General features: G+C 36.6%; 1 protein-coding gene across 12 annotated transcripts in view; it reads right to left on the bottom strand.

Moving 5' to 3' along the window:
• Rsrc1 (arginine/serine-rich coiled-coil 1) overlaps nt 1-21,119 on the bottom strand; it is a 377,040-nt gene that overhangs the window by 50,855 nt on the left and 305,066 nt on the right. For 8 of the 12 annotated variants that reach the window (NM_025822.4, NM_001356277.1, NM_001356279.1 and 5 more), the window contains one exon: nt 17,134-17,202. In NM_025822.4, the coding sequence (NP_080098.1) occupies nt 17,134-17,202 (69 nt within the window). Of the gene's footprint in view, nt 1-13,873; nt 17,203-21,119 lie in introns of those variants that run through there. The other 4 variants (XM_017319694.2, XM_017319692.2, XM_017319693.2 and 1 more) reach the window with 2 other exon arrangements.

Here is a 21,119-nt window from a genome sequence, read left to right as displayed (position 1 = left end):
CAAAGAAGCAGAAGACATTTTCACCCTCTGAAGTTTTAGAATCACAATCTTTCACTTTTAAATTATTGAAGAAATTATTCCATATTTGGCATAGCAAAACATAGCCTCTGCTCTCTCACAGTTTACCCTCTATAGGAACATATTATAGCTTAGTGATAATGCTGAGTTGATTAATCCTGAGGGGAAGAAACAGAGAGAGCTGCAGGACACTGTACCATGAAGAAGCTTTCAACACATGGCTCCCATACAAACTTAAATTTAAAGCATCCCCAGTTTTTAAAAATCACCTTCCTGTGCTTGATTCCTATCGTTCTTTAGTTTGTAACGGCATAGTTTTGTGGATCCTCTTTGTTTTCTTGGGGACTAGCAACTTCAAAGTATCTAATATGATTCAATGTTCCTGACCAAACTAGTCCCAATCTCACAGGCCTTTTCTATACATGTGATGACAGGTTTTGTTCTTTCGTGTGCTTTTTTATGTAAATGCTCACTTGAGACTCTGTTCCTTATATGAGAGAGACCACTAGAAAGTCATTAAGGGCCAATAGGTAAGTTTTGTAAAAAAGAAAAATATTTCATTTTCTTGTAAGTTTATAAAGTAGCAGAGTTCTTTCTCCCTTCCCTTCCCTTTCCCTTTTTCCCTTTCCTTCCCTTCCTTTCTTATTTAATGTATGTATGCTCTGCTGCATATATATCTGCCTGCCTGAAGAGGACACCAGATTTCCCTATAGACAGTTGTGAGCCACCATGTGGTTGCTGGGAATTGAACTCATGACCTCTGGAAGAGCAGCCAGTGCTCTTAGTCACTGAGCCATTTCACCAGCCCAAGTAGCATGTTTCTTTATGGTATTTTCTTAAATACTTACAAGATTACACGTATTCTATGTTTTATTTTGTGTGTGTATGTGTGTCCATATGCAAAGGTCAAATTGGTTCTTTCCTTCCACCTTCATGTGGTCCTGGAGGCTGACCTCCGGTCACTTGGCTTTCATGGCAAGTGCCTTAACACACCGCATTACTCACTGGACTCTAATAAACAGGTTGTTAATGATGTATCTTTCCAAGTTTAGCTGTGTGCACAGAGTAGTGCAACAGAGGGTGAGCAAATACAGAGCAGGATCACCCCTTGTAGCTTCCTGGGGTTTAGAGAGTGGTAGGGACTAATGGAAGACTTTAAACATAATATAACTTAAATATGTTTAACAATGAACAATCTGGGTCAATGAAAGAAACTAGATGAATTTTTTCTAAAGACGAAGTACAGTTAAATATAAACAATACTACTTCCCAGCTGCCCAGAAACCAGCTCACAAAAATAAGGTTCAAGCCCATCTTCCTCAAACAGCAAGGTGGGTTCCAGCATCTATATAGCAAGGAGGGTTCCAGCATCTATAGGCCACTTCTAGAAGCTTGGCACCGACCTTCCTTCTAAACTGCTTGAACAGTGTAAATCTGTTGCTGAACATGAAGAAGAATGATTTCAAGGATTGTCTTCCCTGAAGGATTTGCCAGGATTCTACATAAGCACCTGTGACAGCATGCTCTGGAGTATGAACATGAAAACTCTGGATAGTCAGTTCATGAAAATGAATTAGACTATGTTTAAAGGCATACTGATAAAACTTTTAAAATCACTCGCAAAATTTAAAAATAATATCATACACAACTTTACATAAAATATCGAATTAAATCTGGTTTTATTACTTCAAAGACATGGCCAAATGTCAGGTACCAGTAAGCATTTATAATGTGCTTTACTTCTATCACAGAAACTGTAATCTAAAAATCAGAAAGTTAATGGGGAGAGGGAGCAAGATGGCTCAGTGGAGAAAGGTCCTATGCAGCCTGATCATCTAAATGTGATCAGGAGAACCCACACGGCAGGAGCAAAGCAGCTCCTGTAAGTTGTCCTCTGATAGCCACTCCCACTCTCTAAATAAATGAATAAAGAAGCGAGAGAAAAAAAAAGGAATTTACTTATTCTTTCACCAATCATTTAAAAATATTTTCTCATTGGATTGTCAATATATAAAAGAAAAGTCTGTAAAATATTTGTTACTTTAAATATACTAAACTATGTTAGACTGTGTATGTGGCATGCAGGAAACCTTGGGCTCCATTCCTAGCACTGCATGAAACTGGGCACAATACTCCATGCCTGTAATTTTACTACTTGAGAGGTAGAGGCAGGAGAATTCTAAGTTCAATGTCATGTTCAGCTATGTAAGAATTTTCAGATCAGACTGGGTTACATGACTGCCTGTCTCAAATAGCAAACTACAATTCCTGCCTAAAAGAAACACTGGTTGAGTTTCTGACCTTCAGAATTCCATACATTTTAAAAATGCCTAGAAAAAATTGGACCAATTGATGATATAATATGGATCTTCCAAATTGACTAACTCTAAAACTCCTAAACTAGTACACACTTCTTCACACTGTTTCTAGAATTTCACTGTATCCAGATAGACAGAGAGCAGAGACCTTTAACTTTTATAGGAAATAACATCACTTCCTATGTGTCCATTTTTTTTCTTCCATGTAATTTCATACATTATGGAAAACATGCCAGTTCTAAAGATGAGCAACTAGACAGATAATTACCTTGGAAGGAAAGGTGAAGCTGCTAAATGACCAGCCACACTTTTGCTAAAAACAAAGCATGCCATGGTGTAGAGAGTGATGACAGCCTGAAAGCAAGACCTGTAGGAACAACAGTCGGGGCTTCTAAGGTAGTTCTTGATAGCTATTGGCTCAAGATCTGTTAGTTATATGGCCAATATTAAGGCACCATGAGCCATCAAACTGGCCACTAATAGCTATAGGCAATATTACAAACATGACTGTCCAAACAAGGCTGTACTTTTTAATCATAAATAAAGCACTTACAAGGTTTGTTAGTTCACTGCACAGGCAGTATTAGTAGGAAGTAGCATCATAAATATTAGCAAGAGCAAGCTGAATTGCCCTGTGCCATTACTGAGATTATAAAGAAGTGTAAAATACACATCATCTTTACTCAATGTGCTACAACTTAGCAGAGTAAAATGAGTATTTTAAATAATAACGAACAAACTAATAATAAATAATAAATATATCCATATACAAAGCAATATCCTCAAACATCACTCATAGAAATAATGAATATATTTCCTCAACAAGTGGACTTTCATAGTCTACTACTTATTCACAATGTTGCTTTTCAGTCTATCATATAATCTGAGTGGTCAAACACACCATTCTTGGAGGTTGGACTCTTTGTTAGGGATGGAGTTGGGGTCAGAGAGTGTGAGGGGAGTTAAGTTAAAATGGATATGATGGAGATACACTACATACCTATATGAAATTGTCAAAGAATAAGTGGAACAGACTCCAAAAATATTTTTTGATTAAATTTAAGTTTTTATACGGTTAGGGAAACAAGTGGAAACCAGACATTTTGGTAAACTACAGACGAAAATGATTCTTTATAATGTTAAATGGTGGTTTTGTTTTTGAGATCAATTTTGAGATGAATATATAAGAACTAGGACTATTATCCCATGTATTTATTTTATTTATTTTAACTTATTATTTAACTTAAAATTATTATTTTAAGTTATCTTTATTAGTATGTTAAATTATAATATTTTTAAATCATTAATTATTCCTAGGAAAAAATTTTATAACATATCTTGATTTAGGTTACCCTCCCTTTATGCCTCAGAGTTCCTCTCTACCACCTGTCCCATCTGGATTCACTCCTTTTCTGTCTTATTAGAAAACAAGTAAGTTTATAAGGGATCATAATAAAATAAAATAAAATAAAATAAAATAAAATAAAATAAAATAAAGAAAAGAGGTAAGATAAAACAAAACCCAACACATTGGAATTGGACAAAATAAACACAGAAGAAAAAGAGTCCAAGACAAGGCACAAGAAAGAGACCTGGTCATTCTCACACCTAGAACTACCATAAAAAGTACAAACTTGAGGCTGTAATATATACGAGAGGAGCTGCTGCAGACCCACTGTAGGCCCTGTGCAAGCTGCTTCAGTTCTGTGGGTTCATGGGATCTGGGATCATGCTGATTTAGAAGGCTTTGTTTGCTTGGTGTCCTCCCTCCTCTATGGCTCTCACACTCTTTCTGCCTTCTTTTGCACAGGGTGCTCTGATCCCTGAGGGGGAGGATTTGGTGGACACATCCTTTGTAGGGCCTAGTGTTTCAAAGCCTCTTATTCTTTACAGTGTATTTAGCAGTGTATTTCTTCATATCAGCTGCAAGAATAAGTTTCTCTGATGATAGCTGAGCAAGGTACTGATCTATTAATGTAGCAGAATGCCATTAGGTGCATTTTATTGCCAGTCTTTTAATGGAGCAATAGTATTTGGTTTTACCCTCTCTCCCTGGGCTATCTAGTTTCAGGTTCTTAGTCAACCAAACTGTCAAGATTGGGTTCCATGTTGTGGAGTGGGCCTTCAGCCAAATCAGATGTTGGGTGGTTACTCTCATAAGGTTTGTACCTTCACTACACTAGCATATCTTGCAGGTTGGACACCATCGTAGATCAGTGTCTGTGGCTGGGTTGATGCTTACATTTCTCTGAGTGGCATGCACAGCACCTTCCTGTACCAAGTGAGAACACATAAGTGAAGGCATTATGTAGCACTAGCTCTACTTCTCCGTGTTTAACAAGTTGTGTAGGTGTTGTCTTCAGCAATGGGGCCTGTCCTAAATTTGTAGAGAGCAACCTATATACTTTTGGCAACAGCCTGGATTGTTTAAGGATTCCCCTGAGACCCTTTTGGCCAAAAACTCAAGTAGATATTACCCAATCTCCAGACTGAAAACTGCATTTAATATCAAGAGATGGTCAGTTGGGACTTTCTCTTTTCAATTGCTTCGCAACTCTAGTTAGAAAGCCTTTGGGAATCTTCTATTGTATTGTTTTTATATGACCTCTCAAATGACCTTTAATTTCAGCTATGCCTCCCCCGTCCCCTCTTCTATCCCTTCCCCACTTAATCCTTCCATTCCAGTCCTCCTCCTTCCCTATGAGAATCTCATTTCCCACCCCCAGTCCCTTACTCTATAACTCACGTCTGTAGGTCTATGAACTGTAGCTTGGCTACCACCGTGAACGGCATAGGTACCCATATGCATATACCGCCACAAACACAAATATCAATATATACAAATAAAAGTAAAAATACTAATTTCTAAAACTGAAAGAGTAGAAATAAAAGTTGTAAGTTACGTAATAATTATCAATCTTTGGGCACTTTTCTTCTTATCTTGAGAAAAGCTTACCAAAATGAATTTTATTGAGAAAAAATTACCGCCTTATTAGCCTAGTGCTTAGGTTTACAGTGTTAGAACAAAATTTTTAATTAATTTTATAGAGAGCTAGATTTTTTTGTATTAGATATTTCATTTTAATGTGAAGAAATAACACAAGATAGACTATCCTCTTTTTATACTAAAATGTTTGGGATGTTGTAAAGGCAAGTGTAAGTCAAATATTATAGAGAAATGAATAGGATAGAACCAATATTATAATTGCTCCTACCTGAGAAGATAAAAGTCTGTATTCAGTGATGGGAATTTTCTTTTTATGTTTTGTCTAAAAAGATATTTGTTTTTCCAAATTCTGTTTTAATTAGATTGCCCATGAAGCAAGTAGCTAAAGAAGCAGTTTATCCTATTGTTTAACTTGATGAAACTTATCAATTTCTGCAGGCATGACTGTGAATATTAATCACTGCTACCTTTGGGTTTATTAGTTTACAGTTACAAGTTTAATAGCTCTCATTTAACCTCATATCTGACACTTTTTTATTAATTATTATTATTATTATACTTACTCACTTTGTATCCTGCTTACTACCCCCTCCAGATCACCTTCTCCTACAATCCTCTTATCCCCCTGCCCCCTGTTTCCTTCTCCTCTGAGCGGGTGTGGGGGACCTCCTGAGTAGTATCCCCCCTACCCTGGCACTTTAAGTCTCTAGGAGGCTGGGTGCATCCTCTCCTACTGAGGTCAGAAATGGTAGCCCAGAGATGGGAGATTTTAAGCAAACTTTCTTTCTAGGCTGAGTGGCATAGGAATCATGAACTGAGCTTCTCTGAGCCAACTTTAAAAAAAAAAAAAACTTGTCCTTACAAGTTAGGACTGAGTAAGTGATTTTTTTTTTTTTTTTTTTTTGTTGCTGTTTCCATGCTAGGACTTAACTGCTGCTGTAAAAACAAAGAAAACTTAGGTAAATAAATTAATTTTATCCTGACAGTGGAATGAAAAATAAAAAAGAAGAGTCCTAGAGTTTCAGTAAAGTCAATCACACTTTTAAAAGCACAATAGAAAGGTGTCCTACTACCTTGGAAGTGAAAGGCCCATTTGGTCATTTCCACACAGCACAGTCCTCTTTACTCATGTCTGGTCCTCAGTGTACTCTATGCTAAGTTTCCAAAAATGTGCTAGAATTAAAAGTAAAAAATCAGGGCAATACTGATCATGTAAGAGTTTCATAGTACATATTGTAACTATATATTTAGGCTGTAGATGAAAAACATCAAGCCTTCTATAGCAGATAAGAAAACTGGGTTTAAAGAGATTACCTAAGGTTTACAGGATGAAAAGGCACTAACCTCTTTTTAATTTTTCTAAACTTTCTTTTCATGACTATTTTTTTGGTCTCTTCCTGTTGTACAATGTATGCTCTTATGCCTAGTCATTGATTTTTCTCTTTCAGGATCTATTAATATACCATGTAGGTAAACACATACACACATACTTAAATTTTAAAAATTATTTTAGTTTGTGTGTTGTTTGTGTGGTCATGAGGGTCCTACAGAATATATATGGAAGTCTGAGGATAATTCTTGAATTGATTTTCTTCTTCTACTTTCAAATTAGTTCCAGAGGCCAAAGCTAGGTTGACAGGTTTGCGCAGCAAGTGCCCTTGCCCACTGAGCCATCCTGCCTATCCAGTTGATATATGTTTAAATGATAAAAGTTACTAAAAGTTCAGTAAAAAGTGTATATATACATATATATGTATAGTAGTAGTAATATATATATTTCACACACAACATTATTCTCTTGTGCTGTAATTCTAAGTAACAATAATAACTTCTAGCATTAGAAGTTATTGAATGCTTTCTAATCATAATCATACACATTTTATAATATCTCTAGGCAATTTTTATTGTCTTCTGCCTACAAAGTCACAGTGACATTAAGTGATTTATTCAAATATAGAGCTGAGATAGAGCAAAGCAGATTCTAAACCTCATTCTGTCGGCCAGGGGATACTAGGGACGTTTCCATGACAGCACAAGTGACTCCCTAGACTGTACTACATTCCTAAGACTATATATTCATGAATATTTGAGAGGTATGTTTGCTTCCTAATTTTTAATCTATAGTGGAGATAACTAATTGAATATGAAGATTGTGGCTTTGACTGGTCTTGAAATTTGTAGTTTTGGAAAACAAAAAATATTAAATTGGCAAGGAAATCCATGATGGGTGGTCACCAGAGACTTAGCAATGGTCTCATAGATACCAATACATCTGTTTTTTATGAATAAAAACATCTTGCTGAAAGGAGCTATAATGTGACCTAAACTGGCTTCTAATTCCATAAAGAATATAGCTAAATGTGTGATACAAAAACATATAAAGGGGGCTGGAGAGATGGCTCAGTGGTTAAGGGCACTGGCTGCTTTGCCAGAGGTCCTGAGTTCAATTCTCAGCAACCACATGATGGCTCACAACTATCTGATATTCTTCCAGCATGTAGGTGTATATGCCGATAGAGTACTCATAAACATAAAAATAAATCTTTAAAAAGCATATGAAGGAAAATCGTTAGTATTAAGCAGTTTTGAAAATATGAGAATTATGTAAATGAGGTCAAAGTTTGTAACATACTTGAAATAAATTATATTTATGAAAGCCAACACTACATGAAATGAACATATCCTCAAAAGCACCTCGGCATTATTAAAAAGAGCAATAAAGATTTCTTTGTTAAAAAAATTAAAAATTACTTAGCACATATTGACTAGAGTTAATGCTATATTGTATAATAGAAATAGACAGATGATATGTAAGAGAAAGGCAAACAAGATTTAGCAACCACATTCTTGCTAACATGGAATCAAGGGGACTATAAAAGACAAATCACTCACTGTTGGAGAAGTAAGACAGAGGGCTGATAACAGAACAAGTGGACCAACTAAAGACTCAAGGAAATTAGACCATAAAGCAATATATTCAGGTTAAGTAGATTTTTGTTGTTGTTAAGAATATAACATTCTGTTGAAACAGCACCATTTGTTGAAAATGCTGTCTTTTTCCATTGGATGGTTTTAACTCCTTTGTCAAAGATCAAGTGACCATAGGTGTGTGGGTTCATTTCTGGGTTTTCAATTCTATTCTATTGTTCTGCCTGACTGTCTCTGTACCAATACCATGCAGTTTTTAATCACGATTGCTCTGTAGTACAGCTTGAGGTCAGGGATGGTGATTCCCCCAGAAGTTCTTTTATTGTTGAGACTAGTTTTCACTATCCTGGATTTTTTGTTATTCCAGATGAATTTGGAAATTGCTCTTTCTAAATCTATGAAGAATTTAGTTGGAATTCTGATTGGGATTGCATTGAATCTGTAGATTGCTTTCAACAAGATGGCCAGCATCTGCTGTCACCTGAGTTTTTCATCTTAGCCATTCTGACTGGTGTGAGGTGGAATCTCAGGGTTGTTTTGATTTGCATTTCCCTGATGACTAAGGATGTTGAACATTTCATTAGGTGCTTCTCAGCCATTCAGTATTCCTCAGTTGAGAATTCTCTATTTAGCTCTATACCCCATTTTTAAATAGGGTTATTTGGTCTCTGGAGTCCAACTTCTTGAGTTCTTTGTATATGTTGGATATTAGCCCTCTAATATATAGATTTGGTAAAGATATTTTCTCAATCTGTTGGTTGCCATTTTCTCGTGTTGACAGTGTCCTTTCCCTTACAGAAGCTTTGCGATTTTATGAGGTCCCATTTGTCAATTCTTGATCTTAGAGCACAAGCTATTGGTGTTCTGTTCAGGAAATTTTCCCTGTGCCCATGTGTTTGAGGCTCTTCCCCACTTTCTCTTCTATTAGTTTCAGTGTTTCTGGTTCTATGTGGAGGTCTTTGATCCGCTTGGACTTAAGCTTTTTTTCCTCTCACTTTCACAGCAAGTGCCCTTATCCAGTCAGGCATCTCCCTGTACCCTTAGTTATATTATTTTTTAACACTAAGTGTGATTTATGATTATTTAAGGGGAATTTTCATCACTTACTAGCTCTATAGAAAGTAATTAAGAATTGTGTCTTGTGGCCAGTCCTCTATACATCACAGAAATAATGTAAAAGCACAAAACTCAGTTTGTAAGGACTCACTGGAGTTAAAATACATAAGATACTTAGAATATTGCTGGCACCTTCTTTCCCTTTAGTTTTTACTATTCACGATCTCACCTTAAAGGATTGTCAAAGAGGGAGAAAGGAAAGAAAAATTAAGACTACTTTATTTTATTTCTTACTAATCAGCTGTGACCAAAGACTTGATTTTTTATTTAAATACAGAATTTGCCTTTAATTTTTGTTAGAAGCGCCTTATATAATGTTCATATTTTCACTGTCCACTATTTCCATGAATAAATTAGCATAAGCTGCCTGAGTTTTTTTTAGAAAGAAAACATTTGAAATAACTAATAAACAAACCATCCAACCAGCATAACAGAGAATTATTTCAAAGCTACTGTATTTATGCCAAATAAATTAATTAGAGAGAAATCAAATGCAAAGGACCATTATTATGCCCATAAACACATTAAAACATAATTAGCATCCTTAAATGAATACTAAATTAAATTTAAAATGACATTTAGAAAACCCAAGGAGTTGTACCTAAGCATTCTGGAAGTTGAGACCATTTTCAATGATCTACTTTGAAAGTATAAGAAGAAAGCTTGGCATGGTGCCATGTGCACATAATCCCACCCTTTTTTTTTTTTTTTTTTTTTTTTTTTTTTTTTCCATTTTTTATTAGGTATTTAGCTCATTTACATTTCCAATGCTATACCAAAAGTCCCTCTTACCCACCCACCCCCACTCCCCTACCCACCCACTCCCCCCCTTTGGCCCTGGCGTTCCCCTGTACCGGGGCACACAAAGTCTGCGTGTCCAATGGGCCTCTCTTTCCAGTGATGGCCGACTAGGCCATCTTTTGATACATATGCAGCTAGAGTCAAGAGCTCAGGGGTACTGGTTAGTTCATAATGTTGTTCCACCTATAGGGTTGAAGATCCCTTTAGCTCCTTGGGTACTTTCTCTAGCTCCTCCATTGGGAGCCCTGTGATCCATCCATTAGCTGACTGTGAGCATCCACTTCTGTGTTTGCTAGGCCCCGGCATAGTCTCACAAGAGACAGCTACATCTGGGTCCTTTCGATAAAATCTTGCTAGTATATGCAATGGTGTCAGCGTTTGGATGCTGATTATGGGGTGGATCCCTGGATATGGCAGTCTCTACATGGTCCATCCTTTCATCTCAGCTCCAAACTTTGTTTCTGTAACTCCTTCCATGGGTGTTTTGTTCCCACTTCTAAGGAGGGGCATAGTGTCCACACTTCAGTCTTCATTTTTCTTGAGTTTCATGTGTTTAGGAAATTGTATCTTATATCGTGGGTATCCTAGGTTTTGGGCTAGTATCCACTTATCAGTGAGTACATATTGTGTGAGTTCCTTTGGGATTGTGTTACCTCACTCAGGATGATGCTCTCCAGGTCCATCCATTTGGCTAGGAATTTCATAAATTCATTCTTTTTAATAGCTGAGTAGTACTCCATTGTGTAGATGTACCACATTTTCTGTATCCATTCCTCTGTTGAGGGGCATCTGGGTTCTTTCCAGTTTCTGGCTATTATAAATAAGGCTGCTATGAACATAGTGGAGCATGTGTCCTTCTTACTAGTTGGGGCTTCTTCTGGATATATGCCCAGGAGAGGTATTGCTGGATCCTCCGGTAGTACTATGTCCAATTTTCTGAGGAACCGCCAGACTGATTTCCAGAGTGGTTGTACAAGCCTGCAATTCCACCAACAATGGAGGAGTGTTCCTCTTTCTCCACATCCTCGCCAGCATCTGCTGTCACCTGAATTTTTGATCTTAGCCATTCTCACTGGTGTGAGGTGGAATCTCAGGGTTGTTTTGATTTGCATTTCCCTGATGATTAAGGATGTTGAACATTTTTTCAGGTGCTTCTCTGCCATTCGGTATTCCTCAGGTGAGAATTCTTTGTTCAGTTCTGAGCCCCATTTTTTAAGGGGGTTATTTGATTTTCTGAGGTCCACCTTCTTGAGTTCTTTATATATGTTGGATATTAGTCCCCTATCTGATTTAGGATAGGTAAAGATCCTTTCCCAGTCTGTTGGTGGTCTTTTTGTCTTATAGACAGTGTCTTTTGCCTTGCAGAAACTTTGGAGTTTCATTAGGTCCCATTTGTCAATTCTCGATCTTACAGCACAAGCCATTGCTGTTCTGTTCAGGAATTTTTCCCCTGTGCCCATATCTTCAAGGCTTTTCCCCACTTTCTCCTCTATAAGTTTCAGTGTCTCTGGTTTTATGTGAAGTTCCTTGATCCACTTAGATTTGACCTTAGTACAAGGAGATAAGTATGGATCGATTCGCATTCTTCTACATGATAACAACCAGTTGTGCCAGCACCAATTGTTGAAAATGCTGTCTTTCTTCCACTGGATGGTTTTGGCTCCCTTGTCGAAGATCAAGTGACCATAGGTGTGTGGGTTCATTTCTGGGTCTTCAATTCTATTCCATTGGTCCACTTGTCTGTCTCTATACCAGTACCATGCAGTTTTTATCACAATTGCTCTGTAGTAAAGCTTTAGGTCAGGCATGGTGATTCCACCAGAGGTTCTTTTATCCTTGAGAAGAGTTTTTGCTATCCTCGGTTTTTTGTTATTCCAGATGAATTTGCAAATTGCTCCTTCTAATTCGTTGAAGAATTGAGTTGGAATTTTAATGGGGATTGCATTGAATCTGTAGATTGCTTTTGGCAAGATAGCCATTTTTACAATGTTGGTCCTGCCAATCCATGAGCATGGGAGATCTTTCCATCTTCTGAGATCTTCTTTAATTTCTTTCTTCAGGGACTTGAAGTTTTTATCATACAGATCTTTCACTTCCTTCGTTAGAGTCACGCCGAGATATTTTATATTATTTGTGGCTATTGAGAAGGGTGTTGTTTCCCTAATTTCTTTCTCAGCCTGTTTATTCTTTGTGTACAGAAAGGCCATTGACTTGTTTGAGTTAATTTTATATCCAGCTACTTCACCGAAGCTGTTTATCAGGTTTAGGAGTTCTCTGGTGGAATTTTTAGGGTCACTTATATATACTATCATATCATCTGCAAAAAGTGATATTTTGACTTCCTCTTTTCCAATTTGTATCCCCTTGATCTCCTTTTGTTGTCGAATTGCTCTGGCTAATACTTCAAGTACTATGTTGAAAAGGTAGGGAGAAAGTGGGCAGCCTTGTCTAGTCCCTGATTTTAGTGGGATTGCTTCCAGCTTCTCTCCATTTACTTTGATGTTGGCTACTGGTTTGCTGTAGATTGCTTTTATCATGTTTAGGTATTGGCCTTGAATTCCTGATCTTTCCAGAACTTTTATCATGAATGGGTGTTGGATCTTGTCAAATGCTTTTTCTGCATCTAACGAGATGATCATGTGGTTTTTGTCTTTGAGTTTGTTTATATAATGGATTACATTGATGGATTTTCGTATATTAAACCATCCCTGCATCCCTGGAATAAAACCTACTTGGTCAGGATGGATGATTGCTTTAATGTGTTCTTGGATTCGGTTAGCGAGAATTTTATTAAGGATTTTTGCATCGATGTTCATAAGAGAAATTGGTCTGAAGTTCTCTATCTTTGTTGGATCTTTCTGTGGTTTAGGTATCAGAGTAATAGTGGCTTCATAAAATGAGTTGGGTAGAATACCTTCTACTTCTATCTTGTGAAAAAGTTTGTGCAGAACTGGAGTTAGATCTTCTTTGAAGGTCTGATAGAACTCTGCACTAAACCCGTCTGGTCCTGGGCTTTTTTTGGCTGGGAGACTATTAATAACTGCTTCTATTTCTTTAGGGGATATGGGACTGTTTAGAAGGTCAACTTGATCCTGATTCAACTTTGGTACCTGGTATCTGTCCAGAAATTTGTCCATTTCGTCCAGGTTTTCCAGTTTTGTTGAGTATAGCCTTTTGTAGAAGGATCTGATGGTGTTTTGGATTTCTTCAGGATCTGTTGTTATGTCTCCCTTTTCATTTCTGATTTTGTTAATTAGGATTTTGTCCCTGTGCCCTTTAGTGAGTCTAGCTAAGGGTTTATCTATCTTGTTGATTTTCTCAAAGAACCAACTCCTCGTTTGGTTAATTCTTTGAATAGTTCTTCTTGTTTCCACTTGGTTGATTTCACCTCTGAGTTTGATTATTTCCTGCCGTCTACTCCTCTTGGGTGAATTTGCTTCCTTTTTTTCTAGAGCTTTTAGATGTGTTGTCAAGCTGCTAGTATGTGCTCTCTCCCGTTTTTTCTTGAAGGCACTCATAGCTATGAGTTTCCCTCTTAGAAATGCTTTCATTGTGTCCCAAAGGTTTGGGTACGTTGTGGCTTCATTTTCATTAAACTCTAAAAAGTCTTTAATTTCTTTCTTTATTCCTTCCTTGACCAAGGTATCATTGAGAAGAGTGTTGTTCAGTTTCCATGTGAATGTTGGCTTTCTGTTATTTATTTTGTTATTGAAGATCAGCCTTAGTGCATGGTGATCTGATAGGATACATGGGACAATTTCAATATTTTTGAATCTGTTGAGGCCTGATTTGTGACCTATTATGTGGTCAATTTTGGAGAAGGTACCATGAGGTGCTGAGAAGAAGGTATATCCTTTTGTTTTAGGGAAAAATGTTCTGTAGATATCTGTCAGATCCATTTGTTTCATCACTTCTGTTAGTTTCAGTGTGTCCCTGTTTAGTTTCTGTTTCCATGATCTGTCCATTGGTGAAAGTGGTGTGTTGAAGTCTCCCACTATTATTGTGTGAGGCGCAATGTGTGCTTTGAGCTTTACTAAAGTTTCTTTAGTGAATGTGGCTGCTCTTGTATTTGGAGCATAGATATTCAGAATTGAGAGTATAATCCCACCCTTAGAGAATGACAAGGGAGATCTTGAGTTCAAGGGCAGCCTGAGCTACATTAGTCACTTCCAGGTCAGTCTGAGCAACATGTCAAGCTTGTCTCAAAAAACCAGGCAAGTACAACCAGAACATTTCTGAACATACAGAGAAGAAAAGAGCCAAACTGAGAGATTCCTCAAGTCAATGTTCATTGCCTGAAATCCAACCTAAGTTAAAAAAAAAAGTACTTAGTTTAAGGAGGCAAATTTTAAAACCACATTTTGAATTATTTGTTTATTTTTACAAAGAGATGTATCTTTATATAACTCCAGAAGAGTGGAAAGAGATAGTAAGCAGTTATGAATGAAGGCCCATAATGTGCGGGCAATATCAGTAAGGGGGAGGTGAGCTGAGTTATATGTAAGGAGCATAGGAAATATTCAAACTGGACAGATATAAGGCAAAACAGTAACCTTGGGAAAAATCTGGTATTATAGGCTGACTCTATCTTGGACATGATATTTTCAAACATAATATGCTATTGATTTAAGAACACTCAAAGGAAAGGACTGCATAATAGTCAAAGCGAAATTGCAAGGTACAGCTTTTGCTATGCTAATACAATAGCTTTGTTGAGATAACAGAGAGCGGATAAAGGAAGCCAGATAGACAATATTTATCTACATTTGAACAATGCTTTCAACCCTGTGCTGCGTATCAGCATGCTAAGAAATTAAGATATGAGTTGTATAGATGATGTGACAGACTGAATTACTAGTGGCTTCTAGATTTGAAATAAAGGATTATTATTTTTTTCAGATACAGAAGTACATACCAATGTATCTCAAGTTTTAATTTGCAGCTAGACTAATTATGTGAAATAAAATAAGTGAGCTTATACATTAATCATCTTCAGGGAAAGGTTAATTTAATAGAATTCAATATAATCCATAAGAAAAAAATTTGGAAGCAAATAACAAAGAATCTAAAAGGTGACTGATTTACTATACAAAACAAGTATAGTGAACCTCATAAATAAAAACCGTTCCTTTCATATTTTAGAGTCAGTGTCATAGAGCTTAATCGATTGAATATTTCTTCAATAATATAATTTTCCAGTTTTTTAATGCACAGAAAATTTAGTGAACTTAAGAAGAGATAAAGCGATATAGCAAATACTGATAACATTTTCTATTATTTAACTCCATTTCGCATGATTATAATTCATTAGAGCAATTGCATAACGGCTAAGGTCTTGTCTTAGAGAAGTGATACAGCAGAGATGGCATGCACTTTCAATGTGATTATTTAAAATCCAATGTAAGCTCAAAATAAATCTAGGTTTGGACTTTAAAGAAGAAAAGAGAACTGGCCCCTCACTTAATAATTTGTTGATACAATAATTCAAGATTTCCACTATGTGTGAGGCACCATTACACTAGGTCATCTACAGTTCTGGAGTTTTACTCAGTATAAGACTTGGAAAGAAGCAATGAAAATGGGTATTGTGGTAAGGCTGGAATTGCCAACACTTGTCAGATACAGAAGGAAAAAGACATTACGTACCACACTACAAGGACGGCTTAACTTAATTAATCTGTATATAGAATACTGGAAATGTAATTATATATAATATTTAAGTACCTGCAGTATTTAAAATATCTTAAAGTATCTTTTTGAAGGTAATTTATAACCAATTTATGATAAAGAGATTATTAGAAATAACATATTAGTTATCTGGAAATACAGGATAGAAAGCATTAAAACTTTCTTTTTATGGGGCTAAGAATTCATATTATATTTTTCATATTATAATCAATAACAATGTTAAAACCTACATTTACTTATTTTTACTAATTATTTTATTTATTTACATCCCGAAGGTTGCACTCCTTCTCAGTACTGTCTCATAGGGTTCTTCCTCCCAAGCCCTCCCCTTTGCCCCTGAGAGGGTGCTCTCCACCCTGGGTGTTCCCTTTACAGGATTAGGCAATCCTCCCCCCAGTTAGGCCAGGCGAGGCAGTCCTCTGCTACATATGTGATGGTGGTGGAGATGGCTCAGACCAGCCTGTGTATGCTCTTTGGTTGGTGGCAAAACCAACCAAGATTTCTTATTTTTAAAAAATTAATTGAACTCTAAGATCTGAATGCACATGATTCAACTAAAACTACTACAAAAATTCTATCTGGGAGACTGTAACATGTACTAGCTGTGATAAATAGAAGCGTGTATTCTATAATGTCCGTGTTATCAATTGTTTTTACCAATACAAAGCTAAACAGTATTTGAGATTCCTTAGACTGCTTTCCATCCAGTCTTCTATTTACTGGTAATATAGGCATACAATAAACATCAGTGGATTAGAGAACATACTGAATGCAAATGCCAAGATGTATACGTTAAAGAGCCTTATTTTATCAGTGAGTTATAGTAGCAGTTGATCACAGAGAAGAGCATACAGCTAAACAAAACCATACTGTGCACAAGTTATCCGTCTTTCAACTTCTCAATACGTATTTCCTCTTGTGAGATTCTGAGCAGCTGAAAGATTCACAACAGGTTGTATGTGTGCAGATGTCTCTGTGAGAACATGCTTGCCACAGTGCTACTATGACAGTTAGAGGCTGACTTTCAGGAGCGTGTCCTTTCCTTTTACTATGTGGACCACAAGGATAGGGCTCGGGTGGTCAGGCACAGCGGAGAACGCTCTTAACCGGCCCCAGAGGATGCTTTTAAACTAATCTTATGATAGCAAACATTAGTGCCCAGCAATGAGTACAGTGAATGCTGTGCCTTCCTCTAAGATCATGAGATGACACGAAGCCCCTGAAGGCACTACACCACATTCTATGACGTATCCATGCACTACGGAAGTCGTGTCAGATAACTACTCCTTAGAGGACAAAGGAATCATGCATTTTTACCTTCTTCTTTTCTTCTCTTTGCTTCTTCCTCACTCCTTTCTTTGGCTTTTAATGCTTCATCAGCTTTTGCTGCAAGAAAACAATAAAATTTCTGTATTTGTTTTATGCATACCTTGTAAATGTAAACAGTGGGGAAAGAAAACAGAAATTTAATATTTACTTCTGTGAAGTTGTCAAAAGAAATGTCAAAACAATATGGCAGCTGTGAATTAGTAATACATATTTGTATTCTTCATTCAGAATTTATAACCAGAATTAAGTTATTTATAATCCCCATGTCTTAGCTCAACACATTCTCTGTAGAAAAAGAAAATGAAATTTAGTAATGTAAGGTTAAATTATGACATATGAATTAGAAAAATATAGTTGGTTCTTAAATGACAGCTGATTTACCAGTGGAACATATCTGTTTTAAAGTGTGGAGGATGCAAATGTTAACTAGAAGATGTTTGCAGCTTCTGTGAGGCAATATCAGATTATGTGGACTTTTGCTCTCTTTTCCCATGCACATCATAATAGAGCTTTATTCATGTTATGACAGCATTTGCTAAAAAGAATCTTTTTTCTCTCTGGAACCTCTTCCTTATTACTTAATTATCTACTAGTTGCTCAAGTGCAGAGGTTTTTTTCAAACACTTTACTACAGATGTTAAAGAAGATTAAAAATATACAGCACAGTAACAAGGGACTATCAATATACTCTGTAAATTAATTAAATTTCTGTTCTAGCACATCATTTATTCCGAAGCATTAACGTCTCAAAGGAGCGATTCTCCTTTATTGCCGTCTTACTGCCTGATGAGTGAACTAAGCGAAAATAAGTCTCTAATAGCATTAGAGCTGATGAAATATTAAGTTAAAAAAGTATTGCCTCGTCAAAAGAAAAAGAATCAGACTGTGCCAGCATTAAAGTTTGGATCAGCCTTTACCATAATGATTATAACAACTAGAAACTCTGATTTTAAAAAATAAAAACACTCCAGTTGTTGCAACAAATATGTTTCCTAAGCAAAATTAACATATCCTTAGACTATAAAATCTGGCTTAAAGAAGAAATTTAAGGAAAATTCATATATCATAAAAAACTAATTTTCCTTCAAAGTTTGATTTTTCTCCCCATCAATACTGACACTTTTCCTTAAGGTATAAAACTCACACAATGGTGTTATAAAGTGACATATCTAATTACGTGGACATCTGTTTCTATTTACAAGCCTTCATACGTACTTAGACTGTGTTTAAAGTCAGGAAACATTAAAACTTTTATGTCATTTTATATCATTGCAAAAATCGACTAAATTAGATAATAAAAACAAACCAGCAGTAACTCTAAAGACTTTTACTTCATTTACACTTTATTCACCCTGGTAGAAGGACAAGGATAATAGAAATTCCATTTAAATTCAATTTTGGTTATATGTGTAATTGTAGATATACCCCTTGAGTCATGTAAAATGCTCGGCTTATGTTTCTTTCAAATTATCCCGCTCAGATTCACATTCTACTCCTTACAACCATCTTCAATATGTATTAGCAGAGCTCATTAGACTGAAATTTAATAATGCAAACATCAGGTGCATTTCAAGAACCTCCATTAACAACGTAAGATGGATTGCTTATATATAACTCTTGGGCCAACCGGGCACAATTTAAATTCAATAAAGTAGCCGGCCTAAATCTGATTTATCTATTTGACTACGCTGGCTTGTCCTTTCTTACTGATTTGTCGCTATACATGGACAATTCATTGGAATATTGTTTTGTATGTTTTTCAGAAACTGCAAATGGCTCTTCTGCTGTGGTTAAATGTTTTATGTAATTCATCTTCATACTGTCAATCAAGAGTCTCAAGTATTTGTATATGCATGTAAATAAAACATCTTGTAAATTTGGTTGAAATAACATGGAAAATCTTAAAAGTAAGCATTTAAAAATTTTATCAGTAATCACTATGTTGTCCACAAGGAATATGAATGAGTTCACTTAAAGAGAGTAAGTATTTAAAAACAAACACTAGGATAAACTCCTCTTTTATTCAATAGTGGAATGTTTTTTTTTTCTAAATGGGTTTATGCTATTATAATTTAAATGTGGAAAGAAGCAGAACTTCTTTAGTTCTTCATATACAACTTAACTTACTGAAAAAAAAGTATTGTTCAAAGGTAGAAATTGCACTTTACATACGCAGACACTAAACACTATGAAATGTGTCACAGAATTTGACTCTGAGGAGTAGTAAGAGCTACTCCTGTGATTCGCTGCCACCATCTTCTTGGGACATTGAAGTACCATCTACTACAAACCATACCAATTACTTAAAAACTACTCTTATCTTATTTGATTGTCTACCCAGTCTCAAATCCTTTGATGCTCCCCAATCCTTCAGGTCTAACTGAATATTTAACCTAGAAGCCACAGCTTGAATGAGCCCTACAAAATTTACGCTGCATTCAATTCCCATTGTGGAGTTTTAAGAAGTAAGATCACAAGGCCTCTAAAATGTAAGTCACTGAGTGCTGTCTTCTTGACTGGATACACAAAAAAATGAAATACCTCATGAATGAGCCTGCCATAACAAGCCAGTTTACATGGCTCTTACATATATCTCTCTTGTCCTTTGATGTCTGTCCTGAAGAGCCTTAAGACTCTGCACTGTCCCCACCAGCAAGAAAGCCTCATAAGACATAGTCCTTTGACCGTGTACCTTCCAGAGTTATGAGCTAAATAAACTTTTATTCTTCACTTAGGGACCCAGAGGGGATAGGGAATCCACAAGTAGACCAACAGAGTCAATCAACCTGGTCCCTTGGGGATCCCAGAGACTGAACCACCAACCAAAGAGCATACGTGGGCTGGAGCTAGGCCCCTTGCACATATGTAGCAGATGTGCAGTTTGGTCTTCTTGTGGGTCCCCCAACAACTGGAATGGGAACTGTCCATGACTATGTTGATACGTGAGGATCCTGTTCCCCTAACTGGCTTGCCTTATTTGGCCTCAGTGGGAAAGGATGTTCTGAGTCCTGCGGTGACTTGATGGGCTAGGGTGGATTGGTACTTGAGAGAGAAGGGCTAGGGTGGATTGGTACTTGGGAGAGAAGGGCTAGGGTGGATTGGTACTTGGGAGAGAAGGGGGAGATGGGGTAGGGGCTGAATGAGGGAAGCATTGGGAGGGAAGGGGGGCTACAATCAAAATGTAAAATGAACAAATTAATTAATTAATGTAAAAATAAATTAAAAAGTCTATATGTATTTCTAGATGCACAAGGGCTAAGATACTGACCTCCAAGGCAACTATTTCAAATCCATGCTTATAAATACCTATGTTGTTTTGACAGGTACCCATACTTCTGACCATTTTCCATTTATGTGAAGGGTCTCCCTATCAAACTGTATATAATGAATGCTATATATAGTATATAATGTACCCAAACATCACGATGTAAAAACTAGGAAGTATCCTTGTAGATAGGTAGAATCTTTTCAGTCAACAAACCCATAGTTGGTGTTTATTATTAGGTCTTACAACTTATAGTTTTTTACTATCTATTCTAATAATCTATCAACATTCTTTTTGTTGTTGTTGTTGTTGTTGTTGGTTTTTTGAGACAGGGTTTCTCTGTATAGCCCTGGCTGTCCTGGAACTCACTCTGTAGACCAGGCTGGCCTCGAACTCAGAGATCCACCTGCCTCTGCCTCCTGAGTGCTGGGATTAAAGGCGTGCGCCAGCACGCCCGGCAGGGCCTATCAACATTTCTGATACCCTAATGTTTCCTCAGTTCTATTTACCTTCAGACTTTTACAACAATCAAATTTACTACCTTTTTGCTTTGTTTCACAAACTAAACCAATCACTTGTGCTTTAAAGCCCATTCTTTTCATAGTCTTTGGGTATCCTGGTTCTTAAGGTTCAAATGCTGTCTATTCTCAGCTACAAATATATTTAGATCTCCCAAACTCTGCACTGAACTTATTTTTCTTTAAGCACT

This window comes from Mus musculus, chromosome 3 (assembly GCF_000001635.26).
Source record: "Mus musculus strain C57BL/6J chromosome 3, GRCm38.p6 C57BL/6J".
NCBI classification, from domain to species: Eukaryota; Metazoa; Chordata; class Mammalia; order Rodentia; family Muridae; genus Mus; species Mus musculus.
Note: the sequence above shows the minus strand (reverse complement) of the source record. Positions and strands in the feature narration are given on the sequence as shown.